At 44.0% G+C, this 20,931-nt stretch overlaps 2 protein-coding genes and 2 long non-coding RNA genes across 14 annotated transcripts in view; 1 reads left to right on the top strand and 3 right to left on the bottom strand.

Annotated features, from left to right (window-relative positions):
• The window catches only part of ACAP2 (ArfGAP with coiled-coil, ankyrin repeat and PH domains 2), a 66,694-nt gene extending 64,306 nt beyond the window's left edge, over positions 1 to 2,388 (bottom strand). For 3 of the 6 annotated variants that reach the window (XM_040612892.1, XM_040612893.1, XM_040612895.1), the window contains exon 1: positions 2,102 to 2,387. In XM_040612892.1, the coding sequence (XP_040468826.1) occupies positions 2,102 to 2,154 (53 nt within the window). In that variant the 5' untranslated portion in view covers positions 2,155 to 2,387. Of the gene's footprint in view, positions 1 to 2,101 lie in introns of all 6 variants that reach the window. The other 3 variants (XM_040612890.1, XM_040612891.1, XM_040612894.1) reach the window with 2 other exon arrangements.
• Positions 2,389 to 2,864: 476 nt separating this feature from the next.
• Positions 2,865 to 4,033, top strand: LOC121096643. Its single transcript, XR_005830628.1, has 2 exons — positions 2,865 to 3,287; positions 3,556 to 4,033. It is a non-coding gene; the product is annotated as an uncharacterized LOC121096643 (long non-coding RNA).
• A 2,595-nt stretch (positions 4,034 to 6,628) lies between these two features.
• Positions 6,629 to 19,524, bottom strand: PPP1R2 (protein phosphatase 1 regulatory inhibitor subunit 2). Of its 6 annotated transcripts, none has more exons than XR_005830626.1 (8): positions 19,342 to 19,524; positions 14,746 to 14,853; positions 14,181 to 14,261; positions 13,774 to 13,877; positions 12,345 to 12,524; positions 10,925 to 11,133; positions 9,373 to 9,423; positions 6,629 to 8,405 (listed from the first exon to the last, which is right to left on the bottom strand). XR_005830626.1 is itself a non-coding variant. In XM_040612899.1 (7 exons), exons 1-6 carry the CDS (start codon positions 19,488 to 19,490, stop codon positions 9,419 to 9,421), a joined length of 627 nt encoding a protein of 208 aa, XP_040468833.1. In that variant the 5' UTR covers positions 19,491 to 19,521; the 3' UTR covers positions 6,629 to 8,405; positions 9,373 to 9,418. The 6 variants fall into 6 exon arrangements, 3 of the variants coding, with proteins under 3 accessions (XP_040468833.1, XP_040468831.1, XP_040468832.1); XR_005830625.1 differs by having other exon boundaries at positions 6,629 to 8,095; XR_005830624.1 differs by having other exon boundaries at positions 6,629 to 9,423.
• On the bottom strand, positions 13,110 to 13,450 carry LOC121096642. The gene is made up of 2 exons (XR_005830627.1): positions 13,177 to 13,450; positions 13,110 to 13,142 (listed from the first exon to the last, which is right to left on the bottom strand). It is a non-coding gene; the product is annotated as an uncharacterized LOC121096642 (long non-coding RNA).
• Positions 19,525 to 20,931: the final 1,407 nt, after the last annotated feature.

The raw sequence follows: 20,931 nt of genomic DNA, 5'->3' as shown, positions 1-20,931 counted from the left end.
AACCCTAAGAATGGCCAAAGTTATAAAAAAAAATACTAATGACTAATAATGAAAGATAGGAACTTTCTAGAGAAATACCAGAGGGGTTTTGTTTCACGATTTTCACCACTCCTATCAGTTAAAGGTTGGAAGAATGTTTTGGTGGCATCAAGTAATTACATCATAAGGTCCTCTGCAGTTTCTTCAGATAGTCAGAGACCACCATGCACTAGAAGACCACGACAAAGGGGTTTCCGCAGTTTTTCTCTTCAAAGTAAAAGAATCAAGACGGGCAAAAGGAGAATAATACCAAGTGAGTTCAAAGAACTACCATGTCTTAATTTGAAGAGACAGCTGTGCACTTCTGTTCACAAATTTTAGTCAAATTTCCTTGCTTTCTCAAGTGTATTCTCCACTTCAACAGGTATCAGTAATTAAAAAACAAAAATTATATTTAATGGTATAGTTCTATGGTTAAATTAAGCCAACCTCTGACCGCATTGTCACCAAATAGGATGGACCCACATTAAACACAGTTGTACCACAAGTACGTCCAACTGAGGGCAAAGTTCTGTGGAACAGCCGAGCCAATGTAAAAGCTCCCTGGGGCCTCAGGAGAGGTCTCGCTCCCCACTGCCTTCCACTAGCCTTGCTTCTGGCAGTGAAGTTTCCTCATCCTCCTCCCCATAAGCTTTAGCAGGTTTCACACCCTTTGCAAACCTGACTCAGCTCACTAACCTAGCAAAAAACCACCCAGTCTCTTCTGCCCAGGCAGCTAGCTCATTGAAGGATCCAATAATACAAGTCACAGTCATCAGAAAAACCCATGGCAGAAGCAGCCAGGGACAAGCTGGCAGCAGAGACAGAAGCAAAGGAGGGGAGAACAAGAACTTCAACTTCTGACAGGGGTAAGCCATTCAAACCTTCTTCTCCAATTTCCTCCACATCCCAGAACCACGCAATTGCTAAAGAGGAGGTGCGCACACACAGCCAAAGACCAGAGGAAGAACAGGACTATTTCCCTCAATAGCCAGAACTCACCCAGCTCGTGCCAACCACAGAGCCACGGGCACTCCAAACACAGGCTCAGCAGTGACACATCACATCAAGTCATGGAGCTATTAGCCTCTCCATTAGCTAGCAGGGTGATACCAGGCACTGAAAGTGGGCCTATGTGCAGAGACCAGCCACGCATCCAACAAAGAGAAAGAACTATGTTGAGTAGATACAACAGTGCAAAAAAATATAAAGAGAGTGTGGATAAAAGCATAGGGAAAGTTGCCCAACATAAGCAGAAGTAAGCCTACAGTAATGACAGACGAATGGTCACTTGAGCGGGGAAAAACAGAAGAGTACATGCCTTGGTCTGACAATGGGAAGTAAAACTATACAGTGTGTTTAGTACTGGCACCCCAACAGTGGGCAGACTGAGTATGGCTGCATGCAGCAGACGCAGGCAGGAGGCACTGGGAGCCAAAATGCAAGTACACCTCTGAAGAACCGGAGATGGCCCAGTGGGGAGTTCAGGCTGTTGAGCCTGAGCAGGCGTTGCTTTGGGTGCTGAACGTTTCCTGCACCAGCTGCCTGCCAGCTTTCACCCACCGACATCTGCTCAAAGGCGGGTGACCCCGGCAGCGCCACCTCCACATGAACCCCAGACACCGCATATTGCCCACTCAGTCCCACCTACTACATACGCTTGTGTGTTAAACCCCTTCCTTGTGCTTCGCGCCTCCCTCTCCTCCTCAGCGCTCCCCCACAGAGCCCCACGACAGCCCCTTCCCCACACGCGGCCTCCCGACCTCCCTCACAGCCCCTCACTGCCACCCTCTCCGCACACGCTGCCCCTGCCCTGCCACCCTACACTCCCCAAACCTTGTCCCTCATCAGTCCCACACCACCGCCTCCCCACAGCTGCCCCGGCCGCCACTCTCCTCAGAGCCGGCTGCCCACAGCTCGCCGTCACCTGTCACCCTCCAGGGCCCCCGCAGCTCCCGGCCCGACCCGCCGCCCGCCCTGCTGCGCGGCCTGTCCCCCTACAGACGCCCAGTCCTGCTTCCTGCCCGCCCCGCTCCCCCGCGGCCTGTCCCCCCGCAGCGGCCCGGCCCCTTCCAGGCGGCACCTGAAGCGCGGCGAGTCCTTCAGGCACTCCTCGAAGTCCACGGTCACCTTCATCCTCCCCTACCGCGGGGCGCGCCGCTGCCTCCGCTGCTGCTGGTGGTGGTGGTGGTGGTAGCGGTGGCGGCGGGGCGAACCCAAGGCGAGGCGAGGCGAGCCGACGCCGGAGGCCGGCCGCCGGGCGGAGCTAGGCGGGGGCGGCGCTCATGACGGCGCGGAGAGACGGTGGAACCCGGCGGCGGGGCGACTGCTGCGGGAACGCGGCGCCGTGCAACCCCTCTGCCCGCCTCCCGCGCCCAACCGCAACTGACGGCATGGACAGCCAATAGACGGCAAGCAGCAGCAGAAACAGCCAATAAGACGCCGGCATAGGCGGGGTTTCCCCCAAAATAGGCGTGGAGCGGCGGAGAAGCAGCCAGCTCATCCAGTCGCAGGAGCAGGGAAGCGCTCCGGCCACACACAAGGCGAGAGGGGCGGGCACAACAAAAAGCCCGCCCAATAAGTGGGGCACTCAGCGGACGCAGCCAACCGCCGGGTGCCGCAGAGTTTACTTCTCGCCGGGCTCCCTAAAGAGTGACAGCCTGGTGAGCCAGTGGATAAACAGCTCTTGGCCTCACACCAATTGGCACGCTCCATTGCCACGGCTACCCGGAAGACCAATCCCAGAGCTCATAAACACCGAGGGGGCGGCTCCAGCGCTGCGATAGGCTGGTTCTCCCGTCGCTCGGGGCGATGACGTTACCAGAGGGCGGGACGCGGCGGCCGCCCCGGGGTGAGGGGGCTAGTGCGGCGCCCGGCGGGCCCTGCCCCGCTGGCCATTTGTAACCGTTTGATTTTTTACAATTAAAGCCATTAATTAGGCAGGGGACCGCCTGCCTCGGGAGTGAGGCGCGCGGGAAGGCCCGGAGGAGGCCGGCTGGGCCGGGCCGGGCCGCAGGAGGCGGGCCCGCCGCTGAGGGCGGTGTCACAGGCTCCCGCCCGGGGCCGGGCCCGCCGAGGTGCAGCGGCAGGTTATGAGCCACCGCGAAAAGGTTACAGCTCCGGATGCTCTTCAGCCACCGTCAGTTCATAGATCTTGGAAAGATTTGTGTTGCCTGGGAGAGAGTCAAAGCTGTCTTCGAAGGAGAAACGCAAACAGCAGGGGTTTGCTGTGCGAAGAAAATCAGCTGAGCACGCTTGGGTTTGGCATGGTACGTTTGCTGGAGAACGCTTTCAGGCTTTTCAGACTGCAGAAGGGCAGCGTAACAGAGCGAAAAGGACCGTGTTGACTCTCCCACTTTGTAGTGAAGGGCTGCAGAGCATTGTAGATTTCTGATCCCGTAACAGGAAAAAAAAGAGCTTTAGCAAGTTGCACGCTGCGTGGTGTTCCCAGATGTAAAAATGGCAAAGGAGCACCAGCCACCCACACTTATCCTCAAAGGCAGTGACAGAGTACAAGTTACTGTTATTCTCTTCCAGTTAAACCTGGCAAAGATGAAGCAATGTCACACCACATCACAGGCTCCATCCTGCCGCTACAGGGATGCCGTGCTGGGAAGCTGTCATGAGTTGACATTCACTCCCGACTCCTCCAGGAGTTTGAGGAACTGCCATACCTGCTCTCAGTAAGCCTGCTGACCGTGCCCCTGCAGTCTTCACACCCTCCATCCCTCCACTGCCCCATAACCTACACCAAGCTTCCTCTATTTTTTTATCCCTTTCCCTTCTTATTTATCCTACCCCTTCTCTCTCTCCTGACTTCCTCATGGTCTCGCAAGGAGAAACAGTCAACATGGAAGGACTGAGGGGAACATAAGACTTCTTTCCTTTCTAAGAAGTTGAATGCCTACTGTACCTTTACTGTCCCTCCTTCAGTTAAGGTGTCCTTATCACAAAGGGAAGCTTTATAGTTCAGTCAGTTGTGGTTTAGGGTTTTAGGCTGGGTTGCTTTTTTTTTTTTTAAAAAAAAAATAAAGCTAGATGAAATGTCAAATCCAAATGATGAGTTAATATACAATCATTGCATCTGTGTTTTTTGAGCTGTCCCCTCACCAAAACTAAACAAAATACCCCTACTTTGGTTAAGGAGTCGAGTGCAACTGTCACACCCACATTAGAAAAAGCAGGAAGTTAAGAAATTTTTGTATCACTTAGGCTGCAGTTATATTGGGAAATCCACTTTTCAACTAAAGCGTGCAATTGAAAAGACAGCCTGCCTTTGTATTAAAAAAAAAAAAAAGTTTTACTTCCTAAGGAGCAGTTGGTGTTAGTCCTTCTCCATTATTTAATGCTAGTGAGTGATTACTCAATGCTGACCACAAAAAGACAGACCAGTCTTGCTTTAATCCTACACACACAAAGCAAATTGCCTTGAAAACCTTTTGTTGGTGCTGCTGTCTTAAATTCATTATTCAGGTTCCCAGATCTACCCTCACATTTAGGCAGCCAAGAAACCACAAAATCTGAAAATGTGTACAAACTGATATATTTCAATGTCACACTAAAGAGTACTTTCTCGTTTGCAGTGATGAGAAAATGGCAATATTTGTTAAAGTATTTATCTATGAACACACCTACAAATTCTACAGTTGTTGCTTGTTTCTTCTGAAGAGCTCCAAGAAGTCAAACCAATACATCTAGTGTTAGTGCCATAATGTAATGAAAACAATGGTTTTATTTGTGTTGTGACGCTTAACACTGATTTCAAACAGAATAATTACATTTGTGAGGTGGTATCATAATAAACACCACAAAAAATATGTTACAGAAAAATAGTTTTGATAAGATATACACGTTTAACATCAGAGAGCGAGCTGTTGAAAAAATATTTGTGGTTTCCGTGAACTGTGTACAACTCAGTGTGAGAGAAACATTAAGGACAGAAAAAAGCTTTAAAGATGGAGTTAAGGCTCTTATTTGCAAGTGATCTTCCTAGTGGAAGCATATTGAAAAATACTTTCTCTAGACAAGACTCAGCTCGAGGAATTAAACCTGTGCAAGAAGCTTCACAATTGCGATGCTGTGGAGCTTAATGTCTGGATTAGTAAGGCTGTATGTCTTGTTTCCTCCTTACACCACTCCTTACTGTGTGAATAAGCCTTCACCATATATACCTCAGGATTAAAACATGCATGCAAACCAAGTCCCCGTCAAATGTAAAAAGAGAAAAAGGCATTTATTGTCTTGTCTCCATCCAGCACAGAACTATAATTGATATTTCCAGAAGGAAATCAGACATCCCTTTGTAAAAAAAGCTATATGGAGTATCTGTAGTTAACTGCAAAGTAAGCTTGCCTATTTTAGCTTTTAAAATGCATGTAGGTGTAAACCTGGAAAAAAAAATCAAGTAGACCAGCCTTTCAGTTAAAAGCAGCATCAGGTACACCAGGTTGCACTCTAGGTAAGCAAGATGGAGCACAAACAGAATTTTTGCTAGCGCTGAAGAAAATTAAGAAAACAAAGCCTTTAATAAAACCCATAACTAAAACCAGTTCAAGTTCCAAAATGGCATCTAACCAAAACTGGGGGCTTGGTGGCATGGAAGCGGGGAGAATCACCCAGATAGCTCAAAATCATCTGACTGATAAAAGAGACCTACTATATATTCTGAGGCTCATTTAAAAACCCATCTTCATCCGTTTATGTATACTGTACCTCCCTCAAAGCTATATACCTATTTCATTGAGGATTTTGGAAGCCATTACATAAAAGGTCTTCACTGGAAGCCAGCAAAGTTTTTCTTGTTTGTTAAACCAAATGCTTTGTAGGCATAGTAGGGTACAAAGTACCCCTACTGAGCACCAAAATGAAAATGATGTCTTGGACATAGAAAGTGTTGGGGGAAGGAAAGCAGGACATTACCTCATCTAAGAGCTGCTTCTGATGGATTCTGACCGCTTGTACTTACCACAAAGTACAAGCATCCTGTTTGACAGCATCACAGGCTGTGGAGTGCTGCCACTCTCTCAGTAGGACTTCACTGCCCTAGCTGGGGCAGACCAGGCCATCAGCTGCTTGGTTTGAAATACAGGCTGGTGCAGACATTCCAACAGTCTGAACACTGGAAGCTGTATATAAAGGGTGCAAACTAAGTTCTGAAATCTTATCCTTGGGAGCCAAATTTAAAGCTCCAGTAAGTGACCTTAGGAGTCAGAAGTATCCACATGCTTATTCTTTGCCCCTGTTTATTCTATACAAGTGGCTGTGTTTGATACAAGAAGAAACAGCATTCTCCATACTGAAAAATTAGCATCACCACACTGGACTGAATCAAGAGGTAAATGCTTTCTTGTGAAAAGATGCTATTAATCCTGATTCAGGCCCTTAGAAGACTAAATATCCCACAACTGGCAAACCTGTTACCTACTTAGGCAAGGAGATAGTTGGAAAAGGCACACTACAACACCTGGTTAGCACAACTCAGGTATCTTCAGCAATGCATCCAATCTAATTAATTATTCTTGTATTAATCTTTCAAAGGACAGCATTCTATTGCCTTATTCACTCTCAGTCTCTCTGGGATTTCATGAAAGCTCACACTTGAGAATGCATATAACTGTAAAATAACTTTCATTCCTTTATTCAAACTTCACATATACAGTGGACAAAAAGACATTTTAAAATAGATCCATATAATTATATGGATTTTTGCAACATATCAAATTCAGATCAAAATTAAGATATACACTGTATTCCATAACCAAGCTAAAGCTTAAGTGTATACTTCATTTTTGTAATAAAACCCATGAACTGCTCTGAATACTGGAACATTCACCAGTCAAATTCCACTGAGTGGGAAGGCATTGACAGCAATTTGGAGATTCAGAATCCCTCTTTACAGGGGCTACACAACCACACTGTAAACAAGTACCTGAATTAGGCAGTTTCCCTTCTATTATTCCAAACAGCCTTCATTTTACGAAAGCAGTTGCTGTAAGTTGCAATGGATACAGGAAGATTTAGACCAGTGGTTTTCAGTATGCAGGTTGCCAACGCCGAATGAGTAGGAGATCATCAGCAGTTATGCTTACATAAAGGACAGCCAGACCCTAAACTCAGCTCATCTTCAGAGTCCTGATGTGGATTTGCTCACGGTTGGGTGTCTTTCCTCAGGTGCTAGTAGCACAAGCACTCTTCATGCAACTGCAAAGGACCAAAAGTTTGAAACAAGAGCCAGAAGAGCGACAGAGGATGTGGTTTTAAGAGAAAAGTTGGAGGGAACTTCCATATTCTCGTTATAAGCCAAAAGAGAGCTCCACAAAACATCCAGTCCCGATGGAAGAGATAACGACAGCTAAATGCGAAGTTCCAATGCTCAAGTTAGCACATTTCCAGTGTAAAAACATTCCCTCCACCAGATGTTAGTACTGCCTAGTCAGAAACTAACAACCGATTCCAAACACCACTCTTAAAAAATAATACAGCTCTTTTTCTAAAGACTTGGAAAGTACAGGTAATAACATACTGAAATATAGATTAACAGGTCAACACTTTACAAAAAAAGTTATAAGACTTAAATAATCCCTTTTTAAACTGCTTAACACATCTGATAAATATCTTGCATGTCAATCTGATATATGCTGTACCATTTGGCTTTTGAATCCCAAACCTTTCCATAGGAGATACCACACCCAGAACACTGTCAAATAAATAGTGAAAACCAAAAGATGCTGTCTGTTTTGAAGCGTGAAGAGTAACAGTACATTACGCAAGATAATCAGCATTACATACACAGGGAATGCCATTCTGGTTGAACAGATTATGAAGCGGTATTCTCCATGAAATACTAGGCACAAGAATAAATCAATTAGACAGTTTTTTTCTGTCTAACAGACAAATCTAAAATTAACATTCTTGGCAATACAACATTGTAACTGATATGCTTCTCAATATTTAAGAGCCTTAATTGCAAAAATTATAAAGTGATGTTTATATTTGTGTCTGACAAGCAGTTACAGTTCTGGACAGATTTCTTCTATGCTGTGTGTTCTACCTTCCAGGTGGTCACGAGTAGCATGTGCTGCATAAGAAAGATTACAGAAAACACATAATGCTTCACACTCACCAAGTATTTTCAAAACACAAATATCCTCCCGAAATCATCTTCGCTCCTCCAAAGGCAATGTTTGCGAACCCATCTTAGCAATGTACAAGCCTTTAGTTTGAGAATGCAAAAGCTTCTAAAATAGGTATTTCACCCTCATGTTTTGAAGAAACAGCTAACACCACTGTTCAGCATACCAAGCAGGAATACTGTCCACCTCTGGAATTGGGAGGATTTAACCAAGCAGTTAAGAGAGATCAATTTGCAGAACTAACATATGAAGTTCCTGAAACACAAGCAAGCATAGTACTTTTCAGGTCAAATTTCATTTCCAGCCGAGACACTTCAACATGTTTAGCACTCATGTTTTAAACTCACGTTTAACAGCAAGAAATCAGAGAAAGCTCCTTGTCATTAGTGCTTTTCATATGAATAAGCCCACTATATAGTATGTATACATGCACCTGAAAGTTTAGTGACATAAAGCAAAGATAAAAGAAAACCGCGTCAAGATTACTATAATCTTTAATAAAGGCCAGGTAGGCTCCGGCATGAGTTAGACTTTGTAACAAGGGCAGGTTAACAAGCAAATAGTTTAGCTAACAAGCAGAACCAATTTGTGTATGCTCCCACCCTTCTCCTTACTCATCTTTAGGGTGATGCTCACCATGGTTAAACCACAATGTATTCTGTATCTACCAAGGGCCAAAAGGGCACACCCAGTCAGCTGACAGCTAAACTGATGAGCAGTATCTGAGCAGGGTTATCATAGCAATGAATGCTAAATGAGCCAGAGAGAAAGAACAATAGCTTTACTGCTTGTCAATTTAACTGCTATAGATCACACCCTTGTATCTTACACCTTTGTGTAACAGAAGACAGGTCTGCACTGAAGTCATGCTTGAATTCACCTATATCAGAAATCTTTCCTTCAGTGATTTTAAAGAGAATTTCTACAGGAAAAATATTTTTGGAGAGGAACAAAGGTCCCTTTCGCTGGCAAAGTCTTTTTACGTTGTTTGTGGAGTCATAAATAGGGAGTAGCCAGAGAAATTCCAGTGAGGCTGAAATGTTGAATCCCAGTGCGGTCTGTTACAATTTTAACTTTCTTTTCCACCAAAAAGATTGGCTGCTAGAATTCACATGCATGGGATAAGGTACAGCTACTCGAGGCAAGAAAGGAATGACTCATCCATTTAAAATGCTTGATAGCCCACAACAGAGACGGGCAAAAATATACAAACAGTTCTCACCATTACTGACTGGACTGGCCATCTTCACTTCAATCAGCAAGAAATCTCAGTCTGTAACCAAGAAGCGCAACTTACATTAGCGGATCTGGTGGTATCTGACAGAAGCCTTCTTAAAAACCTAAGTCTTTAGCCCCTTCTTCAAAAGGAGAGTGTAGAGATTAAAAGAGTACTATTAATTTTACTCAAATACAAAATGGACAGGATCAAAGGGTAGAAAGAACACTGGATAACAGAAGCACAAAATTTTTAAGGCATCTTAATGGACAAAAAATAATGCCAAGTGAGAAGAGGGTCTCAAATTGCCTGAAAAACAACCCAGGACCCAGTGGAGCCCTAGAGTCACAGCAGACCACTAAGAAATGCCTCTTATGTCACATCCTTACCTGGAATGATCATCAGTACTATAGAAGTCATATTATTCCACTGGAATAAAATGACACTGCATGTCAGCTCTCCCTTACATAGATTGACAGTCTCAGACATAACAGAGGTGAGTAGTACCCACATCACCAGAGGATCTCCATAACTTCAGAAGAGCTGAAGTTGAATGGAAGAAATTGTCAAAAAGTAGCTCAATACAACATGCAGAAAAAGACATTTCCTTTGCAGTTGAAAGCAAGTATTAGAGTTGTTAGACAGTTCAACTGTGAAGCCAAAATAAGCCATCACAGAAATCAGCTACATCACCCAATACACCAAGCAAAGAAAACGCTCCTTCTCTGCTCTACAAGAAAGCACTTTAAAATACAATGATTTGAAGTTGAAGAGCTCTTCGAAAGCTATCCAGATGAATAGTCTTTCCACATGCTTAGTCCTAACAGGGAAATCTCAGGTACAAGAAAATCCATAGCACTTTGATGCACTTCCGTGAAGGAAACAACCAAACTGAAACACTGTTTTAAATACTCAAATCCTTAATGTGACCAAAACCACAGACTAGCAAAAAATCCAGGTAGCAAGTATTAAAACCAGCTATTGGAGAAACATTCTGTAGCTCTAATATCCATTTAATTAATAGTTATGAATAAGATTCTTCTGTGCTCTCAGAAAAGTAATACTTTTTTGAGATGGTATCTCTTTATTTCAGTAAAACTTTGACATTACTAACACAGCTATGTTGCTGCATCATCTCAATGTAGGAATCTCTTAAAACACAGGCAGTGGCAGAAGACAAGTTTATTAATTTTTGTCCATATTCCATCATCCTTAGACCAACCCTGCCACAAATAATCACATGTGATTGGTCTGAGGGCATTCCATTCACCAGCTGCTACAGAAGTGAGACCAGTACTTAACCTCAGAAGAATTGGTTAAGTACAGAGACCAAAAGCTGTGACAGTTGACACAGAGATTAAGAGATAATGAAACACCATGGTTTAAGCAGAATGATACAAAACAGAAATGAAGAATTGAGAATCACATCAAGTTAATGGAAATTATTTCTATATGCCACAGTGTGGAGTTGAACCAGTTAGTTAATGGGTTGATAAACAGGCAAACAGTTACATTTATGTAATCCACTGGCCATGAGCAGTCTAAAATTGATAATTACCAGTTGTGGCTCTGAAGCTGGTTATGAGGCAAGGTGGAATGGACTTCAACAATAGAGACTGAAAAATGCTGCAAAGGTGTGCCTTCTTTCCACTGGCGAATGCAGCTGGGGAGCGGAGTTGCCTCTGTTTTACAGCAAAGTGCAGACAGATGGCAGCTTCAAGCCATGGAGAAAGGTCATAAGGTTGCCTATTGGAGCCCTCCTTTCCCCTGGAGAGTGAAGTTCTAGTAAATAGCCATTATACGGCATATGTTAAGTTATGAAGTCGGTCCATTAATGGGTCTCAGACATGTACCAAATGACCCTTTCGGAGCCATTATAAAGGTATTAGTGCTCCTGTAATAAATAATGGGACTAAAACGTGCAATCCACAGAACTTAAAAACATGTAACTTTGCAAATCACCTTTTTATTGCGTGGAATTTTAACTCATTTTAGAAGAGTTCCTAGTTCACATGGCTGTGAAGAGCAAATGTGAATCAAGTTAAACCCATGCAGCATCTTCCCAAGTCTGCAGACTGTATGTCTCATAGCTTTGCCAAGCAATGGATGAATGAGGCTTACAGACTTCATTGCCACTAGTCTCATGAGCAACAGATGTCAGTTTTTTCTATTGCCAAAAACTTGTTCGAAGTGCTGTTACACACAGAGATGGGCAGTGAACAGCTGTAATTATTCACCAGAAGGCCACCACAAAAATCAAAGACTTATTATATAGTCTACCCTTTTCACCCATAGAGAAGCTTAAAGATGAAAGAGAAGGTGTCAGCCTTTATAGTCTTATGAGTTTCAAGAGACAGCCCTGAAGCAGGTTCCAGGAACAGCTCCCAGCTAAAAGTCCCAGGCTTTCTTCCAGTAGCTGCACTGAAAGCAGAGCTGAGGGTCTTATCCCACGCTACAGAAATGAATATTACTGTTTAAGGACAAGTGCATACTGAAGTCCTAACAGCAGTTTTTTACAGTAAGACAGGCAGAAGTTCTTACTTAGGAAGTTAGATACATTTCTCTCAGCAGGGAGAACGCAATCATGCTAGTTCCCCTTTGCTGGCTACAGGATGGTTTGGGAGCAAAACAGGAGCTGAACCACAACATCAGTTCAGGCTCTCCTGCATGGCCACAGCTTTAAGTGCTTTGTACAAAGACAGCTCTTCCCTTAGAAAGGATGATGGCAACTTCACTACCAAGAATCAGTTATGCTGGGGAAATAGTACAAAGCAGAGGTGTTTGCTTTTCTGCTGTCACAACAAACAAAGGCCTACATGCTATTTAGCAATACTGGTTGTTTTGGTACCATGCTACCTATCAAGACAGCATGCAGTAGGTGCACACTGAGCATTACTCATACTTGAGTGTACTAATTTCCCAACAGTTGAAAGGGCCACCGGTACTCAAACATGCTTTTTGATTAATCAGTAGCTCACCATGTTCAGTAGCTTCTGTATTCATTGTTTCTACATCTGCAGCATCATGCATCTCTTCATCCTCATCATCATCCTCTTCTTCACCATGTAGTTCTTTTGCAATAAGCTGTCTTGCCAGTTTGATGTTTCGTCCTTCATTGTAGTGCATTTTTCTCTTCATTTCGAACTGTTTCTTTTTCTCTGTGGGCAAACGCAAATATTTATTTCTTCCCTTTATAAAACAACTTATTTCCTCTCTTCAGAGAGGCATGAACTGCTTCCCAAGTCAAATTTATTCCTACCTTGCAAGTCCACTGATTATATGACCAAGAAATCACTGAATTAACATTATTTTCTTCAAGTGGAGTGTTCTTTTAAATGAGTCTGACAAAAAGGCTAGTAATTAATGGACTGAACAGCTGAAGCACTTCTTTTAAAAGAACCTGTCTGCAAGTAAGAGCAAATCTTAACCAAGAGAAGCATCTAGTAACAGCATACAAAATTCCAGACTTTCACAAGCTTTGTTTCTAAGTAAACCTAGGGACAAATTGAGATGCACTGGTGGGACAGAAGACAAATTTTTGCAGATATCTGACTTGCCTCTGGCTAGCTACCAAAGGCCGGTTATGAGAGATATATTTACCACATGTAGAGGAAAAGATTTTCCACTTTCCCCATGGCCTGCAGCCTAACTTTGCTCCATGTATTAAACATTAGCAGGTCTAGCAGCAACACATTGTAATTAAAGTAAACTTTGTTTATTGGCAGCCCCAACACTTTTTTGTATTCTTCCCTTAGAATAGTAAGGTTACATGCTTACTATTGTGTTATAATATTGCTTGTATTATATTACAAGTTGGGGCCAGGAAAGATGAGAAGCAATAGCTAGCTAATGCAAGCCTGAAATCTTAGAAGTATCATTGTTTGGCGGTTTCCACAAAATGTTCGAGCCCAAGCCAACACAAAACATCTGTTGAAGATGCAATATGCTTCAGAATAAATGTATACTTCCTGCTGGATCCACCTATCAGTTGCTTTGAAATCAATAGAAATATCACCCATATGTTTGCAAGCAATTAGTAGCATCTTAATTGCAGCCATATTCATTGGATCATTAAGTCTACCCCCTCACCCCAAAACCAGAAGAGCTTCTTATTTAAGAAGTCTAGGTTTCTTAAGAGGCATTCCCGCATCTTAAGCTTGTATATAAGGGGGCAGCCAGTAACAACAAATTCCTGTTTATATGTAGATCCCAAACAAAACAGATCTGATTAGAAACAAACAGCATATTTGCTCAATCTTTTACTTACCCTTCAAAGAACATTTATCTCCATTTCCAGATCACAACATTCTTGTGACAGTACTTGTTCTTCCCAAATATTTCTTACTGAAAATCTGCTGAAACCATTTGTAGAAAGAAAAAACTCAAAACCAAACAAGTTATGCCTACCTCGTTCCTCAGGTGTTAATTCTTCATCCTCTTCCTCCTCCTCACTGCTTTCCTCTTGCTTTGCTATAATCTTGGGTCCTTTACCTTCAGCTGCAGCTGCCAGTCTACATAAATCATGCAATACAAAATGCAGAAACAGCAAGTTTTTCACTATTTAAAATACACAAAATTTCAGAACACTCATACAACCAGCTTTGTTCATTAGCTTCACCACATTCATGTGTCCTATCAACCTGAAAGAGGTCTGAAATACCAGATGCACACACAAACACTGAAAACCACCTAATTTGGCAATAGTAAAAGCTTGATTTCTAAATAAACCAGCAACACCTTTCCATAAAGAAAAACTACTCCAGGAAAGAGAAAATTATCTTAACATTTAATCAATTTTCTATGACAATACTTACTTTTTACTTAACACATCTGCTTTTAAGGGCTCGTTTGACTCTGAATCACTCACTGCATCCTCATCATCTTCCCCTACCATGCTTGGAAGGAAAAAAAAAAACAAAAAACAAAAAACGCAACAGCCTTTATCAATAATTTGCTGCTTAAGATTTGCTTAACAGAGCAGTCAAAATCTTACAACACTATTAAAAGACTCCTTTAATACTTTAAAAACTTTCCAAATCTAACTTAAATATTGATATGGCAACTTTATATTCTAGTACACAGATGTTAACTGAAAAAAATAAAATCAATACAAGTCAGACTTATGCCATTCAAAGCCTAAAGCCTGCTAGACATAAACCTTCTAAAAAGTGACTTTGTCCTTTTTGACATTCTCCATGATAGCTATAAGCCTTTATTTAGAAGCTTTGTAAATCTGAACACGTTGCATATAACCAGTAGGCCTGCACAGTCTGTCAGGCAATCAGCTACAATAAATACTATATCACCCACAAAGTCAATTTTGCTGTAAAACTACTATGTCACTTGGCACCACTTAGGACAGCAGTTTAGCAAGCCTACCTGTGATAAGGAGTACTTGGCTCATCTATTTTCATCAAGCCATAATCTTTGCCAGCTGGGTGGTACGTAGCTATGATGTTCATCTCATCCCACTTCTGGGATTTTTTACTGAAATCAGAAAACAAAGTTAAGTTTTCTTATATTCTAAGAACAATTAGTTCTGTTTGGCCACAGAAGGAGTGTTTGCAACATCTTTTGATCTCTACTGCCTACTAAGCACAAAGAATATTGTTATGACACAAAGGCATTTTCTAAGTATGGATATCAAATACTGTTCTATACATACCTTAGTGAAGTCATGACAAATTATCAGTGCAACTTAATTTTCATAACAATACACAACAGATAAATAAACTCAGTGATCTACGAAGATGTATTCTTATTCATATACTCAGGAAAATACCGGTCTTGTTCAATCACTGTCTCATTAACTGTCTGCTCTTGTTACAAGTTACTGTAAAATCATTCTTCCTCCTATTATAACCCACAACACTTCAACAAAACCAAGGAACTTCCACTTCACCTCTGTTCAGTGAGCTGCTATGACTATTAGCAAAACTGTTACATAAACAATACTAACCAACAAAACTTCCTGCAGTAAAATAAATAGCGCTGAACAAGCTGGTTGTTAATATTTGTCATCCCAAATTGGCATCATAATTACAGCAGTGAATCAGTTCTGTTTTAAGCCAAGAGTTTCACATCTTAAACAGGCACCAGTGATGTGACATTATTTAGAAATGCCCTGATTAATCAGAGAATATACCATTTCATGTACATTATTTGCCAAAACAAAAGCCCACCCAGACTGAAAAAAATATATAAGACACAAAGAAAGCAACTGCCTTGTAGCCAGAAGTCACCCCTCCACTGATCTAAAAGCCACAGAAATGTTTAATCAACAGAAACTACCAGGTTCCCCATTTTCTCTAAAACAGTTATTGCAAGCTTCATACAACGTGGTCTTTCCCTTAGACTAAACCAATAAATTTAGCTTTAGAATAGTAAAATAATTCCACTACTTAGTATTACCTTATGCAGTAACATATTCCTGTTGCGAGTTATTATTTAAGGAAGTAAATGTTACAGGGCTTTGTGGGTTGTGGGTTTCGTGTTTGATTTTTGTTTTGGTTTCGTTTTGTTTTTTTTTTCCTTTTGGGGGCAGACAGGACCCAACCAGGGGGCAGTTGACTAGAAGACTTTAATTTAACTACTCATTTAAACACTGACCGTTCCAATAACAAATTTGAAAAACACATTCAATTTCAGTAACACCACTGCTCTCGAGCAGAATGTAATCCATAAAACAAAACTGATTAAGCTAAAGTCCAAGCACAAACTAAATCTTATATTTACAGAGGGCACTGCATAATACAACAGGAAAAAACAAACACTAAAGGGATAAAAAGAATAGATGCAGGAGCTGATGCTGAATCCTACATGCCACAGATTTACACTCCAGAAAAAAAAATACAAATTAAGTGAGCTTAATCCCAGTAGCATATAGTAACCAATGCCAAACTCTCATGTTTGAGGCTTCAGATCTATTTTATCATTCTGTTCAAACACAAGGATTGCAACCTAAGCGGACAACACGTGAGTCAGATTGCCTACTCTGGCAGGGTGGAGAGTCATGAGCTTCATGATGACAAAGCTAAAGCTCTAGCCTAGGAATGCCAGTTATTCAAACCTGTCTATTTAGGAGTCGGAAAATCACCAGTTAAACATCAGCTAAACACCTGCTTAAAGCTCATCTATGACTAACGTAAGATGATCATATGGTTACATAGTGAGCACATGAGAATTTTTACTAGCCATAGCAGTTGCACAATGGTATGCAGCCCCTATAGACAGAGCTTAGTTGAAGAGGAAATATGATAGATGGGAGAAACTGTTTCATGTTCACCGCACTTGCCCAGAGAGCATCAAGATTTGTTGCCTGGGCTCACAACTCAATACCTAATAGTAATATTGGCAACCTTAGAAGAATCTCTGGCGTATACTGCTCTCAAAATTACATAGCCTGCAGCTTGGTATTCAGTAACTTACAAATACAAAACTGAGGCAGCTTTTAGTGGTTGAACTTTTTGCACTTATGTCTTTAAACTCTGATTCCAACGCTAAGAATCTCAGCTGTGGAACACCTCCCAAAGCACAATTTAAAATTCAGCTAGGAAAAAAAATAATCATTAGAGGCAAGCAGACAAACATGTAATTTAACCCTTTTGTGTAAAAAGCCATCGTAGGAGAGTGACTAAGTGCTCTAAAAACCCACACCTCCCTTGATTGTCTCCAATTTAGCATGCTCAGGCATGCCAGGGCAGCATAACATTAACGACAAAGCTCAGGACCATCAGGAAAATGCTTCCTGACAGCTCTTCAGATGTAGAAATAGGAAATCTATTCTTCCCCAGAAAAAATAAGATTTGAAAAATCTCACAAGTGTTCATTTGTATTCTCTCACATCTTTAAATGTACATAATCATTTATTTTGACACCACACCTTGACTGGCAAGAAGTTTACGCAGCAGTAAAGGAACAGTTTACACAGTTGCTTAGTTACTTTATAAAATATCAGATCAGCCCGCTCAAAGGCTCTTACAGGAGCCTTAAGGCAGAAAATACCATATACCAAAAATGCCAAGAACGTATCTACCATTAAACCATGATCTCAGCTCTCAGGATGCAGTTCCAGTGGTGTCCCAATTCCACAAGCTTCCCTCTTGTATCACATTTTCATTAAGGAAGTTTTCCAAATAATTTTACCATCACTAACAACAGTCCAAGGTTAATAATGATGCAAATACATGAGAGCTCTACTGAACATGGTGCTTTAAAAGATGACAGCTGACACAATAAGCTCTTTCATCTTACAGCTATTTTTAAAGGTATTCAGATGTGAATTTCTATGTTCGAAATAGAGAGGCTGCTGATAGAGGTGCATGAAGAAAACAGGTACCTGTATTTATACACTGATTTTTCATCTTCAAGGATAATCACAGCTGTGCTACTTATCATTCTTTTAAGTATAAAATTATTTTGCTGAAGTCAGAAATAACACTGATTTAATGAAGCATTGTCAATCAAAAATAATACCTGCACACAAACCAGCTTTAAATATCCTGTACTGATCTTTCCAGGAAATTTTCTAATATCCATTAACTCGCAAGGCAATTTCAGAATTAATCTAATTGATTTTATTGACTCACGTGGGTAAACGGGAAATAGAAGCTGGACTCCTGCCCACTTAACTATTTCACAAGAAATTACTGTATACTATAACCAATACACCATATGCAAAGCTCATCAGCTTATACTCTTAATTTTCTGATCATTCTTCAAGACGGTACAAAAAAGACTGCAGAAAGTGAAATAGAGGCTACGGACAGTCAGTTTTACTTTGTGTCTCATGTGGTAGTAAACACCTTATACTACATTATATTAAAACTAAAGAATAGTAAAAAAATAAATCACATTTGTGTAGCATATTGCTACTTATATTCAAATCCTTCAAAACCATCATCTCACTCTTTCAGTTGAAATAATTTCTCCCTAGAAAGCAGGACCAGCTCACAGAGGCAACAGAGCAAACCAAAAACTTTTCATTCTTACCTTGTTGACATTAGACTATATTTGTGACTTAACTTGACAAAGAGAAAAGGAATATTACTGTAATACTAAAAAAATAACTGCACGTCCATTTTTATCATTATTCCTCTCCTTGCAATACCGAGTGAGGTCCCAAACACAGAAAACTGTCAGAAGCCATGTTACAAACACAAGAGCTCTGGTCAAATCCTGATTATCATAATGTGGTGGAGTCTCAGAGCAACGTCTGGCAGCACCTACTAGGTGCTAACCGCACGGAAAGTGTGAGAATTCTCACCGGTCCAGCACAGCTGCTGGCTGGCTAAAGCCCACTTCTTGCAAATCTGGACTAACTCTGAATGTTACAATTAAACCAAGACTTCCTTGTCGTTCAAAAACACAAACCACGTGGGCAGGCCAGTGCACATCCTCCAGTGTGACACCTTCACAATGAACCTTGCACAACCAAGAAGGCACCTTACTTATGTTTCAATCCAGGAGAGGGCCTCTCCCCAGGGAGACGCTTCTGGTTACAGAGAAATGAGCTACCAGTGAGCAAAGCGAGAATAAATCTCCCATAGCAACGTGTATTTCCCAAACTGTAACCATCCTGGCCGCGACTGTAAAACCTCTGTTTGCCTTTAAGAGCGAGCACTTACGGACCGTACCGCTTCTGCTGCCGTCCCGGGAACGGCAACGAGCCACACCGGCTCCTTCGGCTGCCCCGCTGCGTCCCTGGCAAGGCTGCCACAGGAGCTCCGTGCTCTCCCCGCTCCGGCAGCCCCGGCACCCCCTTCCCAACACCGGCCCTCCTCCAGGAGCTGCTGCCGACACCTCCGCGGCGCGGGCCCGCGCCCCCGGGCCGCCCCCCGCCCGCCTGCTCCTGACAAACGGCGGGGCCCGGAAACCCCCAGCGTAGCCTAGTAGCCTCCGTCCCCCGGGACCTCGGACGAGCGCGACGGCCGCAGGGGAGGCCCCGCCGCCCGCGGGGCTCGGCACGGCCCTCACCCGTGCTCATCCTCGTCGCGGGCCGGACTGGCCCGCCGCGCCCCGGGAGCCGCTCCCTCCGCCGACAGCTTGCCGCCGCCCTTCTTCAGGATGCCCTTGATGGGCCCGCGCCCCGCCGCCGAGGCGGCCGGCACCGAGGGCGCCTCCATCGCCGCGCCACCCGCCCGCCCACTCGCTTCCGGCCGCCGCCGCCGCCGCGCGTCAGAACCGGCGGCGCGGAAGGGGCGCGGGCCCGCCTCCCGCCTCAGCCCGCCGCGCCCGCGCCCCCTGGCGGCCGGCGGACCGCCAACCCCGGGCGGCCGGGCTGGCGGCCCCGAAGGCCCTTAGCACGGCGTGTTGGGCAGAGCGGCCCGCGCGGGCCCGTCACAGGCCTCCCGTGGCGCGGGGAAGCGGCAGCGCGGGCTTCTGCCGCCGCAAAGGCCGGCGTCCCTCGGCCGGAGCTGCGGGCCTGGGCCCGATCCGGGGGGACCCCGTGTCCCCTCCTGGGGGCTCAGCGCCCACACAGCCACCGCGCCACAGGCTACCCTCACGGCTGCTAGGGGAGGTGGGCTGCAGCACCGCCGGCCGCACGAGGGAGAAAATAGGAATCTGATGAGCCAGCGATGAAATATCTACCCAAAAATATGTGACACACCTGGGAGCCGCCGTGTAGCTGTCAGCATCCTGGCCTGTCCCTCCGCCGTCCCTACAGCCTGAGGGTGCGGCTGGAGCGTTTGGTGTTGGGGCGCAGGAACCGTGGCATTAGGGTGTGAAAGTGTAAAGGGAGAATGGGCTGAACACGGCCCTGCCAGGCCTCCCTCCAACCCAGCCTCCTCCGGCTGGTAAAGAGCTCCCTGCTCAGCTCCTGGAGCCCTCCCAGGGCAAGAAAGTGCTTTGCTGCACTCCCACACCGAGCAGGCTCCTACCACAGTAAGTGTAGAATGATTCCGGCAGATTTACGGTGTTCTAGATCCGCATCGTTGTTTCTCTATGTCAATAAAAGCAGCAGGACATGGGGGTCACTGCCAGCCAAAGCTGCGACATTGGTTTGCTGGCATGGTTCAGAGGATGGGGGAAGCCCACACATCCAATCCCAGAGAACTGAACAGACTTCCAGGCTCCTGGAGCAAACCGTTCCACTTCAGACACAGTTGCTTATGTTGCATCGTATTCCTGCTCTGGAGGTGCCATGGCCTTAGAGGAGGGGCAGACCCCGCGCACTGATCTCCCCCCACCTGCTTGAAAAGCTCATGCAACTAGGAAGGTACAAAAGGCCCGAAGCGGATATTTTGATTTCATTTTTAATGAGCTGCATCAATGCTATTCAAGCACAGTTGTCGCAGTGCCTGGTGAGCACCTGCCAGGGCAGGTCCAGTGCCCAGCAGGCTCTCGGCACATACAAAAGCAGTAAGCTGGATGTCAGGCAGAGCCTTCTGTCTCTTAGTGTTTGGAGAAAAGTCTCCAGAAGAGAGGACAAGGGAGCATCCCCATCTCTTTCTGTCTGCTTCAAGGCACTCTCAGAGCTGACCCTTGGGAGAGCAGGACCAGCCTCACTAGAGGCAAGAGAGGACACATACAGACACTGGGGGTGGAGCGATGATGAAACATTTT

This window comes from Falco naumanni, chromosome 13 (genome assembly GCF_017639655.2).
Source record: "Falco naumanni isolate bFalNau1 chromosome 13, bFalNau1.pat, whole genome shotgun sequence".
Taxonomy (NCBI): Eukaryota; Metazoa; Chordata; class Aves; order Falconiformes; family Falconidae; genus Falco; species Falco naumanni.
Note: the sequence above shows the minus strand (reverse complement) of the source record. Positions and strands in the feature narration are given on the sequence as shown.

Excerpts from the sequence above, each read along its gene's own strand:
- PPP1R2 (XM_040612897.1), bottom strand. The coding sequence starts at position 19,490 with ATGGAGGCGCCCTCGGTGCCGGCCGCCTCGGCGGCGGGGCGCGGGCCC. Across the intron at positions 13,878-14,180 it reads GCAGATGTGTTAAGTAAAAA|ACTGGCAGCTGCAGCTGAAG; the intron begins GTAAGTATTGTC and ends TGATTTATGTAG. Across the intron at positions 8,096-12,344 it reads TACAGAAGCTACTGAACATG|CACATGCTACTCGTGACCAC; the intron begins GTGAGCTACTGA and ends TTTCTTATGCAG.